This window comes from Zonotrichia leucophrys, chromosome 4A (genome assembly GCF_028769735.1).
Source record: "Zonotrichia leucophrys gambelii isolate GWCS_2022_RI chromosome 4A, RI_Zleu_2.0, whole genome shotgun sequence".
Taxonomy (NCBI): domain Eukaryota; kingdom Metazoa; phylum Chordata; class Aves; order Passeriformes; family Passerellidae; genus Zonotrichia; species Zonotrichia leucophrys.
The window spans coordinates 2,440,966-2,456,223 of NC_088174.1; the positions used below are offsets into that span (position 1 = coordinate 2,440,966).

The window sequence follows — 15,258 nt, forward strand, 5'->3', positions numbered from 1 at the left end:
TTCTGTTCCCTTGCGGCCACTGAGGGGAGCTGCTCGTTGGCAAACTGGGCTGTGAGAGCCAGGGGCTCCATCCCCCACAACTGGTTCGTGCTCTTTGTGTTACACCCACTGTGTGCTGCACCAATCCTGATTTCAACTTTGCTTTTGTCCTCCAGGGTGAATAACTGCATTGGATTTTCTAACTACAAATTCTTTCTACTGTTCTTAGCCTATTCTTTGTTGTATTGCTTGTATATTGCTGCAACAGTCTTCAAGTATTTCATTAAGTATTGGACAGTAAGTCATGAAATCCGGTTACTTTTTCATCTGCTCTCAGTCTCGTGGGCTTTGGTGACTCTCGGTGCTCTGTTGCTCTCAGGCAGTGGAGGGGCTGCATTTTCCTGGGAGGTGTTTCCTGGGCCCTTTGGGAATCCACCTCCTGTTAATGTTCATAATGCACAGAGCAAGAAGCCAGGAATTTCAGACTGTAGATTATTTTCTGGCAGAGAGGTTCTACCTCTTCCCTGTCCTTGTGTTTGCATGGGTGTCCCTTGGAAAGTTTGGCATTGATGTGTAAGGTCCTGGCAATGATTTGTACGTATTTACTGAAAAGAAAAAATGAGTCAAAAACCCTTGTTCATTTTCTAACCCCCACAGGCCTCCTTTCTCGATTTAAAAACAGCGACTCAAAGGAGGCTTTTATTCAGCTCCCGGGGGCTGTCCCGGAGGGCGCAGTGCGGGGCTGGGCCGGGGCAGGACGTGTCCGGCCGGGGCAGGGCCGGGCTGGGACTGGACCGGGGCTGGGTCGGGGCTGGGCCGGGCCGGGGCGGGGCAGGAGGTGCCCGCCCGGTGCCGGTCCCGCCCCGCGCTGCGCTCCCGCCGCGGGGCTGAGCGGCGGCTCGGGCCGCCAATGGAGCGCGGGCGGCGGGCGCGCTTCCCCCGCCCCGGCGGCGCGCACGGGGGCGCGGCCCCGGCGCATGGAGGCGATGCCCTGCCAGAACCAGCGCCTCGGCCCGCGGCCCCAGGATGAGCCGCCGGCGGCCGCCACGGCCACGGCGAGCGGCGGCTCCCGGCTGATCCGCTTCGCCGAGCCCAGCGAGGACAGCGGCTGCCCCAGCCCGGACAGCAGCAGCAGCAGCAGTAACGGGGTGGTGGCGGTGGCGCCGGTGCCGGTGCCCGCCGGGGAGGGCGGCGCGCCGGCCATCGGGCCGCAGCTGAAGCTGCTGCCCATGAACGACCAACTGCGGGAGCTGCAGACCATCATCAGGGACAAGTGAGCGCGCCGGGCCGGGCCGGGCCGTGTGGGCTGGGGAGGAGCCGCGGCGGGCCGGGGAGACGGAGGGGATCGCCGCCTGTCGCTCGCTCCATCCTTCCCTCTTCAGGGAGCCGCAGCCCCGGCGAGCCGCTCTCAGCCGGGCCCTGGTGCCGGCTGCCCGGCTCGGCGCTGCCTGCGGGGTCCCGGCGGGCCCGAGGGCCCAGCCCCAGGCCGGCGGGACGCGCTGCCGTGCCGCGTGTGCCGGCTGGAGCGCCCGGGCCGGCGGCGCGGCCATGGCTGCCGGTGAGGCGGGCCCGAGGGCCGGCAGAGCTCCCGGGGGCTCCGTGCCCACCCCGCCGCGGGGCTGCCGGGGATCGAGCGGCTCGGCTGGGCTTTAAACCCCTCACACACTCGGACGGTCTCTGATGGCGGTGTTTGCTCACCTCCGCCCTGCGGGCGGCTCGGAGCCTGCGTGCCACATCATCGGCACAAGGAGCGCGCAGTACGGTGTGTGTAAGCCCTGGGGAAAGCAGGCTCTACCTCAGGGACCTGCGGGCGGGCCCGGCAGCAGCTGGGGCTCATTACCGCTCTCTGAGATGGCATCCTGCGGGCAGCATGGGGCACGGATGTTCCACCACACAGCTCAGGTGTTGAACACGTCCCCCCCTCCCACTGATCACGTTTGTAGCTGTGATTGTTCAGCACTGGGAAGGTGATAGTGGAAGGTATTAAATACAGCATACGGCATAAGACAAACTTCAGTAGCATCCATCTATTAAAAACTACTGGTTTGCAAGAACCACCAGCAAAGAGGTGTGAAATCAAGTCTATTAATAGAGTGATCAGGTTCTGAATAAAACCCTCTCTTCCTGTGACACGGTGGCTTTCTGACATTTGCAATAAGTCATTGCAGAGACACTGTTCCTTGCTGTGTTTCACATCTGTCCGTTTGCACAGTTCATGTTCTGTTATTTTCTGGCTCTTGAGGCTCAACTTTGTAGATAACAATAATTAATTTTTTAATGCAAAACTGATCACCATTTCACAAAGACAGTACCTTCATTAATTTCATTTACTTAGCTGAGCCTTGTTGCCTTAAACTAGTTTGTGGAGGCTTTTCCTTAATTTTCAAAGCATTGTGGGAAAAACAAAACCTGGCAGCAGGAACACCAGAGGCAGTGCAGTCTTGATGTAAGGAGGGCAAGACCACACAGATCACCCACCTGGCAGCTTCTCTGTGGAGCAGAAAAGGAATCTGGGAGAGGGCTAAGCAGAGAGAGACAGAGAGGAAATGCAAACTAGGCTTGGTGATAGCCTCTGAAGGGTTTTGAGGTTAGTGAAAACCATATAATTTTGATGTCTAGACAAATGCTAGCAATGTAATTACTTTACTCAGGGGTTTTATTATTATTATTTTGTTATACATGGGTTTTGACCACTTTCAAATACATTTAAGAGGTTTCTGGTTACAGTGAGCTTATCCAGAAAACAGCAGCTGCAATTTTAACTTGAAGGACATTCCTTGGAATTACATCTGCTTTATTGCACAAGACTTTGGTAAGAGGAAGTCTAGAATAGGGCTTGTAAACAGTGAATTACTCAGAGCAGCTGCAGCAATTGCAGACTGTACTTTATTCTGAGTGTGATGTTGCCCTGGAAGTGGGGATGGAACTGTCAGTTCCAACTAGTGAGGAAAATCAGGTAGCAGCCTGCTCAGAAAGGTTGGGTTTGTAGGTAAGGACAGTAGGGAAATATTATTTTTGTGTTCTATCCCAGGAATTCAGCTGCATCTCATTAAGAGACCTCAGACTGGCCTATTTACGTGCCGAAGAGGATTTTTTAGGCACTGTTCATGAACCTTTCCCTGGGCAGCTGCAGTCTGCCCTAAGACAACTGTGTAGCTGCTGTAGCATTCAAACCAGGTGCTAAAAGAAACTCCTCAAACTGTGTTTGTGAACTGGCAGCAGTGTGGCTCAGAGCAGCTGCTGGTTAAAAATCCAATTTAAGCTGATAGAGAGGTATGTTGGCATACAGTGCTTGGGAAGAAGGAGAAGCTTCATCTACAGGCAGCTACAGCCCTGTCACTTAGACTTTCTGGATTAAAAAAGAACAGGTAACACCTCAACTTAAGGAGAATATTTAGAATCCTCAGTGCTGCAGAGGATGGATGTTCCAAGTACAGGAATACCTGAAAATGGCAGACATTAAAAGGCAAGCTCCTGGGGAGTGAGAAATGGAACAAAAGTAGGGAAAAAACCCAGTCAGTTTGGGCTATTACTGTAAGTGAGGAAGGGGTAAATACTCAGATAGATAATCCCAGTGAGCTGGGATGGAGCTGAGGTTCTGGTCAGCCAGGTGCAGAAGCGTTTTAGGATTCTATTTTGTCCATAGCATGAGCTGCTCAGAGAAGTGGAAAGCTCTTTCCTTGTTCCTGAGAGGATTCAGAGAAAGAAATCACGGCCTTTCAATTGGTATTACTGTAAAGAAAAACCCACCTTGGCTGGTGATGGTGTCCCATGGGATTCAGAGGTGGCTGGCTGGGACAGGGATGTCCTCCTGGCAGTCTGAAATGGCACTTTTGCTTCTTTAAAATTAACAAGAGCTTGGTCTGTGTGCCAGAGTCGGGGAGATGGATAGATCACCTCAACTTCACTGTGCCTGGGTTTCCTCATTCCCTCAGCCTTGTCACTCTTCTGCTCAGCAAGTGCTTAATGGCTGCCTTTCATACTGAGTGGGATATGGACCTTGAGTGCTCTGATGGCATGGGAGCTGCTGAACATTCTAGAACAGTTACAGTCTCTTTACAAGGAGAGAATGATCTCAAGGTAATTTCCAGCCTCAGATGTGAACCAGGGATCTGGAAACTGAAATGAATAGTGCAGTGATGTGTTTATGTAGAGGAAAATTCATTAGTTCAGGCTGGCAGTGTCATTTTAACTCATGATTTAACAGGATCTACGATTTAAATCCAGGTACTTTGAGTTTCTTGTGTCTGTTGGGTGAGATCATTCTGTGATATTCTGCTAAAGCTTCTTATTCCCTGAGGAGCAGAGTCATAACATAGAAATGCAGATGGCAGAGTGGCTGGATGTGCAGCCCTGGCTGCTGCACAGGGCAGGGGCTCAGGAGTGTGTAACTCACCTGTGCTGCAGGGAGGGAGGGAGGCTGAGTGTGTAACACACCTGTGCTGCAGGGAGGGAGGCTCAGTGTGTAACACACCTGTGCTGCAGGGAGGGAGGCTGAGTGTGTAACTCACCTGTGCTGCAGGGAGGTGAGTGTGTAACACACCTGTGCTGCAGGGAGGCTCAGTGTGTAACTCACCTGTGCTGCAGGCAGGGAGGGTGAGTGTGTAACCACTGTGCTGCAGGAGGGAGGAGTTGTAACTCACTGTCTGCAGGGAGGTGATGTGTACTCACTGGCTGCAGGAGAGGCTCATGTGTAACACGTGCTGCAGGGAGTGTGTAACTCACCTGTGCTGCAGGAGGGTGGTCAGTGGTAACACACCTGTGCTGCAGGAGGGTGAGTGGTAAACTCACCTGTGCTGCAGGGAGAGGCTAGTGTGTAACTCACCTGTGCTGCAGGGAGGAGGCCAGTGTAACACACTTGCTGCAGAGGAGCTCAGTGTGTAAACTCACCTGTGCTGCAGGGAGGGAGGTCAGTGTGTAACACCTTCTGCAGCAGGTGATCCTCTGATCAGCCCTCATGGAAAGAATGAAACACTGCAGTCCATTAAGTTCTGAAGTGCTGCAGGTGGAACATGGACCTGTTCCCAGCTACCTCATCTCCCTGAGTGCAAGCAGCTCACCCAGTGCCTTCAGTTTTCTTAAAAGCCTTTTACAGATCCTCTGTAGGGAAGTGGCTTTTTTCCAGCCTGACCCTCACCCTGGTGTCTCTCAACAAGATCTGTGAGGAAATGAGAGAAACAGGAGTTAGTGAAACCCCAATACTGCAGACCTGGCAGTGTTTGTCACTAGTACCAAGTGCTAAGGCAGGAAGAAACCCTGCAGCTACTTTATGTTACAATGCAGTCCCACAAAACCCATTTCTTCCCAGCTCCCAAGACAGACACTGTGATCAGCCACACTCCCCTGCCTTCAGAAACAAAGTGAAATTCATGTATATTGTGTAACACAGTGTTCCTGCTACAAGTTAGGTTTTAATGCCTCATATTTTTAGATGTTGTCTTGTTACTTGATGAAGCTGCTGAAACAGTTTCTAGTCTGACATGAATTGTTGCTTTATGTATTTTAGCTGGTATTTAGGAAGAACAGTTACAGTGTTTTCACATAAACCCTTTTTTTTCTGCCCCTGGCAATTCTGACAGGATGTGGGGTTTGAGATGTGGTCTCAGCTTTCCAGCTGCCCCTGTGCACGTGCTCTGACATTTTCTGTGTTACTGTTATTTGTGTGCACTGTCATTTTCCATTGCCCTCCCTTCTCAAAAAGCAGGTATGACCAATGAGGGCTGTTCAGTGAACTGTGCAGGGGAACATCTGTGTCTGTGCAAGGACAGAGGAGTGGGTTCAAAGCCTCATAATCTGCATTAATATCTCAGAGTATTCACTCAGAACACGTTAGCACTTTGCAGTCAGAACTCTGGTCTGGACATTGTTGGGTCTGTCTTACACCTGTTTGTGAAATTCAGCTAAATTTTCTGAAATTTCTAGGTTCTGGAAGAACCTAAATAGGCCACTTAGCTACTTCAACTTTTAAAAATGCTTATCTATACCACAGATGGACAAATGAAACTTTCCAAAAACCTTAATAAAATCAGGGCATATAATTGTACACATTTGGGGTTGGGTTTTTTTTCCCCCAGTTTTGGGGTCTTTTTGAGCATTGCCTGTCTAGTTAATGTCAAAATAGCAGAAAGTTAGGAATATCCTGTCAGTACCAGAAAGAAGGGAGAAAAAAGGCAAACACTATTTTAACAGTGTGTTATTAATGCAAGGAATGGAACTAGATTAAGTTATTGCTCTTTTTTAAAGTGGGAATCAGTGACTGGTTCCTAGGCAATGAGCAGGCAAACCTTTTGACTTTCATTCATGTAAGCATGAGGTGTCTCAGAACCTTGGGGATTAAATACAAAATGGTATTTAAGGAGACATGCAGAGTATTAGGGTTTGAAAACATGAGAGGGATTAATAGAACATTTCATTTAAAAGTACTTTTACCATGTTGGTGCTGTGTCTGAGGGTTTTCAAAGCCACTTCCTTGATCAGAAGTGTGTCCTATTCTGGTGTGGTGAGAGTTGTTCTTGGCATGGGAAGCAAGGTGTTAAAGCTGCTTTTAGAATTCAGTCTTTTAACTTTTCATTTTGCCTTCTGAAGGGGCCAAAAGCCACCCAGGCACACCAGCAAAAGGTTGTACCCAAACCAATAAGAGGCAGAGAGGTGTTTTCATGGGAATGCTCATTAATCCTGCTCAGTTTAACCTCACATTCACTGATCTCATCACACTCAGCAGTTCCTGATAAGATGGGATGTGTGTCCTGCTTCTCAGGGTGTTGTCAGCCCTGGGTTAAGGATCTGCATGGTCACTGCCCCACAGCTTCTGTCTGACAGGAGGACAGGCAAGCAAAGCTCCCCTGCTCAGAGCTGCAGGGAGTGCAGGAATATCTGAGCTCAGGAGGGGTTTGGGAGCCGAGCTGGAGCAGCAGCACCGTGGGAAACCCAGAGAACATCATCATCCTCTTGTTTTAATTGCTGCTGGTACAGAGCCAAACCCCAGTGCTGGGTCACTGCATCTCTGCCACCAGCCAGGAAACCCAGAACCTTTGGGGTAAATTCTGCATATGACAGGAGACTTTTCTCTGATCTGCCTTGGAATATAGTATTTAATGTTGTGTTTAAGCAATGTTGTTAAAGTTATTTCCCAGTTTAAAATGTAAATTTTACCTTTTTCAGGAAATCCAGTAGAGGAGACTTCGTATTTTCTGCTGATCGTCTGGTAGGTGAAGAATTTCTTCTTCTTCTTGATATTGTACTGTAACTCTTCCATGAAATGAGTCTTTCAGGACAGAAGAATGGTAGTATGACAGCAGCTTTTCTACCAAAGGAAATTGCTGTGTGACTGCAACTTTCTGTAGAGGGACTTCTGTTCACTGTTTCATCTCAACAGGTTCCAGAAACCACGGTGTTACCAGCCACAGCTACCTGAGGACAGAGACCTGCAGTAATAAGGAAATTCTGTTCAAAAACAGATACACAGAGGCTGCAGATAATTGAGTTTTAGTTTGAAGCAGCACTTTTGATCTTGTGAAGAAAGCAGTACAATTTCTTACAGCCTGGATGTTACCAGTGGCTTGCATGCAGCAGTGCCTCCTGGCACTTGGTGTGTATTAGATTATCAGCTCTGGGTGCATCCACATGGAGAATTTGTCTTTAGCCATATGGTGGTTACTGGCAGGGACAAAGCAGTTTGAAGTTTTCACATGTTGAACTAAATCAGAACAAAGACTGCTGGGAGTGTAGCCTTTATCTCATTTAAATTACAAGCTTAAAGAAAACCCCAGCACTTGCTACTACACACACTTGCTTGTGTCCACAAGGGTGTTTGCTTTTTGCAAATCCACTCTCATTAACAGAGAGGGTGTTTTTCCCCTTCCAGCACAGTCAGAGACCATTCACAGTTACAGCACAGCAGGCAGCTCTCCTGTGCTGAGCCCAGGCTTAATCCAGGCTTGCTCAGCTTTAGATATGACCACAAAGATTGTGACTGCAGTCCTGTTTATCTTCATGGCTTTCCACTTTCCCCTACTTTCCCCTTCTTGAGGCTGTTTCCTGCATTCCAGTGCCTTACTGTCAGTGTGAAGGACCTTTCTCCATGTACCTTCTCACCTTTCTTGGATGTCCTGCCCTGTTCTGGGGCAAACACTGATATCTTTTCCCCTCTCTCATTGCTGGAAGCTGCAGATGCAGCAGTGTCCTCTGTGGGTGGCCAGCACAGCCAGGGAGCCTCTGTGTGCTGCAGCTCCTTGCCACAGAGCCTGCTGCTCTGCTTTCCATCTCGTGGGAGGAATTTTGCACAAAAGAATATGTAGCACTCTCATTTTCTGAATATTTTTCCTAGGTGTGACAAAGAACAGTTATAATTTTGTGTGGAGCTTGCTCTCTACTAAACTTGGCAAGGTGCAAACAGTTATGACTTGCCTTGTTTTCCACCCAGAGAGCAAACAGAGTTTAATGGCAAGAGGCAATGCCTGAAGAAAAGTGTGGGATTATAGGGGAAGTTAGTGTGGGATTATAGGTGAAGAAAATGCACCTTGTTGCAGTGAGGAAATGAGAATGAAGTTAAACTTGGGAAGGAGAATGAGGAGAATGAAGTTAAATTGTTAGGGGCAGTGTCTCCTGAGGTCACCAGAGGGAGAGGCCTTAAGGAGGGATTCTAAGGGTGATGAATTTCTGGGGGTGCAGTTTTTTCTGGCAGTTTGTTTCACACAAAAGGGGATGACACAAAGGAAATGTCTGAAGATTCTTGTGAGAAGAAGGAGTTAGTGGGCAGTGGAGGTTGGCAGGGAGTGTCTGAATGCCACTGCCAGGGCTGTGATCCTGAAGCTGAAGGAAGTGAGGTTAAAGTCATGAGGAGGAGTCATTTCAAAATGGTTTGAAATGCTGAGTGCAAAGAGCTGTACAGATGCAGAGGATGTTCTGCCTCCTCTTGAGCTTCCAAGAAAAGCCACACATAATGGGTTAGAGGATTTTCTACCTTGGGACCAAAGCTTTACTTCCTGTTTCATGAGGGGCTGTCATAACACTGGTTTTATCTTCTAAGCAATGGCAGCCACCCTTTGGGAGAGGAGCAGCTGGTTCTTGGGGCATGAGAGAAAAGAGGAGGAAGTTAATCCCTGACTGTGGAGGTGGCAGGAAGCACAGTGCAAAAAGAAATGTTTTATCAACACTGACAAGTTTACAAAGAATCCTTCCAGCCTCTGTGTAACACACTGATAAGTGTAGGGAGATCACAGAGATTATTTGACCATAAGACCTTTATGGATTACTCCAAACTTTTGGCAGATTATGTGGAGCAATGTCAGCACTACAGCAAGATGAAAAAGGCTTTTCTTCCAAACCTGGCAAATAGGTTGGCTTTTTTTTTTTTTTTTTTAGTGAATTAAGTTCAAAAACATAAAATTTGGTACAAATGTCCCAGAAACTGATCACAGTCTCTGAGTATGGCTGCCACAAACACAGCTCTAGGAAGAAAAAGTTGTATTAAAATGACTAAAAATACCTTGAAAGAGAGATTACAAATGTAAGGGACCATTTCTAGCAGAGGCTGCTTGTGTGCCAGGAGCTGGGACAGAATGGAAGGACAGGAAAACCTTCCAGGCTGCCCTCTGCAATCAGAACTGCCTGAGGGGAGCAGTACACCTGCTCCATCCAGGAGCATTGCCTCACTCTCCATCCCACAGTGAATTTTGAATAATCAGTGAGTTTTTCATAAAGCTCTTGCTTGGCAGTAGCTTTGCTTGAGCAGTTCTGGCTGTGAATCTGTGGCTCATGAACAGAGAGAATTCTCACCTCTTCAATCCCCAGAGCACCCTCCAGGTCACTCATCCTGGCTGCAGGTGGATGTTTGGGGCTTGGCAGGGCAGCACCAGGGGAGGGCTGGGGGCTCATGAGCTGCCCCTCCACCAGCACCACGTGGAAACCAGGGCTGGGAGATGGAGGTGATAAGGAGATTCTGGCTTGTCTTTGGGCACTGCTGGTGTGTGTGCATTGCTGCAGCTTCTGGGGCTGTTCTGGCAGCCCAGCTGCAGTTTAGTCCTACAAACAGGGATGTGGAAATAGAGCCTGGCTGAGGGGGAGCTTCACCTTTCCCTCACCAGGATTTCCTGTCAGCAAAGGGAGTTACATTGGTGCCTCACTCATCTGTTGAGAATAATTTGTCTGTGAAGCCTCTGCCTACCAGATGTAAATAAATCAGTTTTATGATTGCTTATGAACCCTTCTCTTCTCCCAGTTTTGTTCTGCAATGCCTTTGTTTGGTTTGTGGCCAAAACAGGCCTCACCCCCAAAAAGTCTCTAAATTCAGTCCCTGATTGCTGTTAGAGACCCTTTTAGACCCTTTGGCCTCAGCCAGTCCTTGTAACTCCTACTGCCATGTAGTGCCTTATCTCCAGAGATAACAACCCCTTTAAGCTGAGCCATCTCCTTGGTTCCACAGATCAGACTCGTGGTTGAAGAGGGACTGAACCAACTGCCCTACACAGAATGTACTGTGACCACTCCTACAGGTATGTGGGAAACCACCCCTGGCCTGGGCAGGACTGGAGCTGCAACTGGTATCAAAATACAGAGAATTATTCCAAGAGTTACAGAATATCCTGAGCTGGAAGGGACTCAGAGGATCATGGAGTCCAACTCCCTGCTCCTCAGAGAACAGCCTGAAACTGAACCCTGCAACATCCAGATGGTCTTTGAACTCTGACAGACTTGGTGTATATTAGATTATTGGTGCCACAAACACTTCCCTGGGGAGCTCTGAGCAGGGCAGAGTGTCTGTCCCTGCTGGTTTGGAAAGCCACAAGGCACATGACAAACAACTGAGCAAAACAGTCAACACTGTCATTTCACTGAGGATTACAGTGGCCTTGCAAAACCATGGTGAAAATGTACCAGTGCATGTGCAGGATCAGTTCACCTGCCCAGAACACAGCCTTGAACTGAAACTGGTGACATTTCACATGCCCATCAAGGAAAAAGGGCTTGGCACAAACAGCTCTGCCTTGCCAGCCTCAATCTGGCTCTGCAGCTGAGGCCAGCTGGGAGTGAGGATGAGCAGGAAATGCAAAGTGGCACTGGAGAAAACCATTGCAGGAGTTGTGGTTCCTCCTGTAAGGTTACAGATCCTCAGGTGTGCAGTGCTCAGGCAGCAGCTGAGTGCATCAGCAGCTTGGGGGGAGTGCTCAGCTCCATGGTGTGACCCACAGCCCCCTGTGAGATGGGCACCAGCCCAGTCCTGTTCCCCCTGGGAACTCCACTGGCATTCCTGCAGGGTGACACTCCTACTCTGCAGGAAAGCATTGGTGTGCCTTTATTTACACTTAGAGAAATTATGAACTGCAAACCCTCAGCTGTGGAAGCAGAGTTCAGACACACACCCAGGAGCACCATCCCTTACCTGTGCTCATTTTTATATCAAACAGCAGTGGCTTCACCTTTGAGATTGGTGTCACATCTGTTCCCATCAGTCAGTGACAGACCAGGACCATCTCCTCTCTGTCAGAGAGAGCAGAAGGGAGCAGCCACTGAGCCCTGGTTCCTTTCCTCACAGGACACAAGTATGAAGGAGTCCGATTCGAGAAGGGAAACTGCGGGGTCAGCATCATGAGAAGTGGTAGGTGCTGCTGAAGGACTCACTTTAAATGCTTTGGAAACCTGGAAGCAACTTCCTTTCAAAGATGTGCAACAAGAGGTTTACTCAAATTCTTTCTTAGCTATCCTTGATAAGAGAATGTCCAGGACTATCTCCCATTGCCCTTAGGGAGCCAATTGGCTGGCACAGCTCTCCTGTGGCCCTTCCCTGGCCCTGCTCCCTGTCAGGGGCACAGTGCCCTCCCCTGTTTCCCTCCAGTGCCCAGAGCCAGGGCCCCACCCCAGCCACGCTCATGGGGCAGAGTCCCTGCCAGTGCCCAGTGCTGGGCAAGCCTTGGCATCTGTGCTGGCAAAGCAGCTCTGGCCCCACACCTGCCCCACCTCTGTCACCAGGGTGTCCCCAAACCCCCCCTGCCCCTCTGACCTTTCCAGCTCTGTCCTGTGAGAGCTCAGCACAGCTGGGAGCACCAAACCCGGGGCTGGGGAGCAATGAGGAGACTCAGCTTGCTGTAAACAGGGCAAAAGGGGAAGAGTTCAGGGGTTTGAATGCTTAGAGCTGTGCACCAGCACAGGGGTGGGACTGTCCATTTGGGACTGTCATTTGGACTGTCCATTGGGGACTGTCCATTTGTGACTGTCCATCTGGGACTGTCCCTGGAATGTCCCTGGGAACTGTCCATTTGGGGACTGTCCATTTGGGGACTGTCCCTTTGGGGACTGTCCATTTGGGACTGTCCATTTGGGGACTGTCCATTTGGGACTGTCCATTTGGGACTGTCTCTTTGGGGACTGTCCACTTGGAACTGTCTTTTTGGCACTGTCATTTGGGATTGCCTTTCGGACGTCTCTTTGGGACTGTCCATCTGAGACTGTTCCTTTGGGACTATCCCTTTGGGGGCTGTTTGGGACTGTCCACTGGGGACTGTCCCTTTGGGGACTGTCCCTCTGGGACTGATCCTTTGGTACTCTAGTTTGGGGACTGTCCAAATGGGGACTGTTCCTTTGGGACCATCCCTTTGGGGTCTGTTTGGGACTGTTCCTTTGGGCCTGTCGCTGTCCCTGCAGCCCCTTTCCCAGTGTCACGCTGTGCTGCTGTGTCTGTGCTGCCCTGCAGGGGAGGCAATGGAGCAGGGCCTGCGGGATTGCTGCCGCTCCATCCGCATCGGGAAGATCCTGATCCAGAGCGACGAGGAGACGCAGAGAGCCAAGGTGTACTACGCCAAGTTCCCCCCTGACATCTACAGGAGGAAAGTGCTGCTCATGTACCCCATCCTGAGTGAGTGCCAGCACCCACAGCCAGGCTCCTCTGAGCCTGCACTGGCTGAAAGGGTCCTCACTGGGCTCTGCTTGGGGTTTCTGCTTGGTTTAGGGACAGAGCAGGGAACTGATCAGGCTGTGCCAGGACACAGGGGACAGCAGGGAATTGATCAGGCTGTGCCAGGACACAGGGGACAGCAGGGAATTGATCAGGCTATGCCAGGACACACATTACTCAGCTGCACCAGTGTGAATGCAGAGCAAACAGTTTGGGCATGGCTGCTTTTGGTAGAAAGGCTGAGATTAAGATTTGATATAAATTTAATGATATGAAATTTACCTTGGGAAAAGACTCAAACAGTATTTTTTCTTATTCTGTTTTGAGACATTTCTAGATTAATATAGTAAGGAGTTTGTTGGGATGAGGTTACTTGTCCACTCTGGCAATTAGGAGAACAAGGAGTACATGCAGAGGTGATGCCTTTCCCATGAGAAAGGACAGAGTCACCACTCAGTCACACCAACTGCACCACAGGCATTCTCAGACAGCTTAGGACAAGTTCATTAACCACAAAAACCCCTAAAGCCTGTCCCCCTCTTGCTCCCAGGCACTGGGAACACGGTGATCGAGGCTGTCAAAGTGCTGGTGGAACACGGGGTCCAGCCCAGCGTCATCATCCTGCTCAGCCTCTTCTCCACACCTCACGGTGAGTGGGGCACAGGGTGGGCACAGCTGTGTCTGTGGGGACAGTGCCATCAGTCACACAGGGGACAGGCAGGGCACAGCTGTGCCTCTGCCATGGCAGCACTGCTTTGCTCAGAGCAGGTTTGGGGGTTTTTTGGCTGAATTTGTAAGACTGAGCAAAGACAGCGCCGTGTTTGGTGTGGGCAGTGAGGAGGGGACTGAGTGGCAAAACTGGAAATGGGAGAGTGTTCCTGAAAGAAGTTTGCAGCACTGCCAGTGCATGGCTCACAGAGCAGTGCCAGGCCAGCTGCTGCTCTGGACCATGGAATGTGGGGGCTGCTCCAGCACCAGAGCAACACCAGGAGTGGGAGCTGAATGGAGCTACAGAACTGGCCTGGCTGCAGGCTAAAGGTAAAAGGGGATCTAAATAAGGAACATTTGCTTCTCTGGGAGGAAAGAGGATCTTGTGTGTTGTCTTAGAAATTGGCCCTAGCAGAAATTGCTATCAGAAAACTCAGCTGAGCTGCAGAGCAGCCTGTAACCACTTTAATTGGGAGTGTGGGTGTATGGGAAAGGCACTTCCAAAGAAGAAAACCCCAAAACAGCAATCCCCTGAAGTCAGACAGTTTTCCTCATGGATGGTTAGCTAAGGCAGGAACAGGAAGAGGAGACAAGCACAGAGCCTGACTTTACTTTTGGAATGCTGATGATCAGGATTTGACATGGGCTGAAGCACTGTAGTCATTATTGCCTTTGCTGTCTCTTCCAAGGTGCCAAATCCATCATCCAGGAATTCCCAGAAATCACCATTTTAACTACAGAAGTGCATCCTGTTGCACCAACACACTTTGGACAGAAGTACTTTGGGACAGACTGACAGTCTTGGAACAACTGGATATGACTCTATGGCATTACAAGAGGTTTTTTTACATTTTATTACTATTGAGTTGGCCGAGGGCATGTTTAAAAAGCTTTTTGGCCAACCAGCTTAGGTTAGTGCTGGCCTGAACAGGGATCAGGCACAGTGACAAAGCACTCTGGTTACACGGTCAAGCATCTCCATGTTGGGGCTCTGTCATTGCCACACTCTGCTTTAACCTATTTATTCTTCTCCAGCCTGTCCGTGGCCTCCTGCAAGAGCAAAATAAACCCAACTAAACCCCCAGGGAGTGTCCTTCATTTCTAGGGTCACCTGCATCACTCCAGCCACAGCCATTCCCAGTGCTTCCAGATCTCAGGGTCCTCCTGAGCAGCCATTTTTGGTCTGGCTGCTATAAAAGACACAATTCTTGGGATTTTGCTGTGCAAACATTATTCTCAAATAGGGAAACAGCCCTGGTTGTCTTGCTCAGGGCTCCTGAAACAAGAAGATTCCTGTTGCAAACTGGGTGGGAACTGGGGGTGGGAGCAGCACTGCCTGTGGAAATTCTACACACACAGAACTTGGGAGTTCTGAGAGACAAAACTTGTGGCTGTATCAGTCTCACCAACTCTTTAAATGACAGGAAAAGTGCAGCAAAAAGCTGGAACTCGATTTCTAGTCCTGTTCAGGAGCACCAGAGCCAGAAGACAAGCGTGGCCCTCAGGGCTCAGCAGCCTTTCCAAAGCCTCAGGGCACTCATTGTTTGGGTCACATTAAACATCAATCTGCAGCCAAATCCCTTCTTTCTTTGAATCCCCTGGCATCAAACACACCATACCCAGCTGGCCAGTACCTCCCTTACTGGAACTTTGGGGAAATTCATGAATACAATAGAAACCAT

General features: G+C 49.8%; 1 protein-coding gene across 1 annotated transcript; it reads left to right on the top strand.

Moving 5' to 3' along the window:
- Positions 1-916: 916 nt before the first annotated feature.
- On the top strand, positions 917-14,679 carry UPRT (uracil phosphoribosyltransferase homolog). The gene is made up of 7 exons (XM_064713060.1): positions 917-1,252; positions 7,141-7,183; positions 10,403-10,472; positions 11,513-11,575; positions 12,668-12,829; positions 13,419-13,517; positions 14,266-14,679. Exons 1-7 carry the CDS (start codon positions 957-959, stop codon positions 14,370-14,372), a joined length of 840 nt encoding a protein of 279 aa, XP_064569130.1. The 5' UTR covers positions 917-956; the 3' UTR covers positions 14,373-14,679.
- Positions 14,680-15,258: the final 579 nt, after the last annotated feature.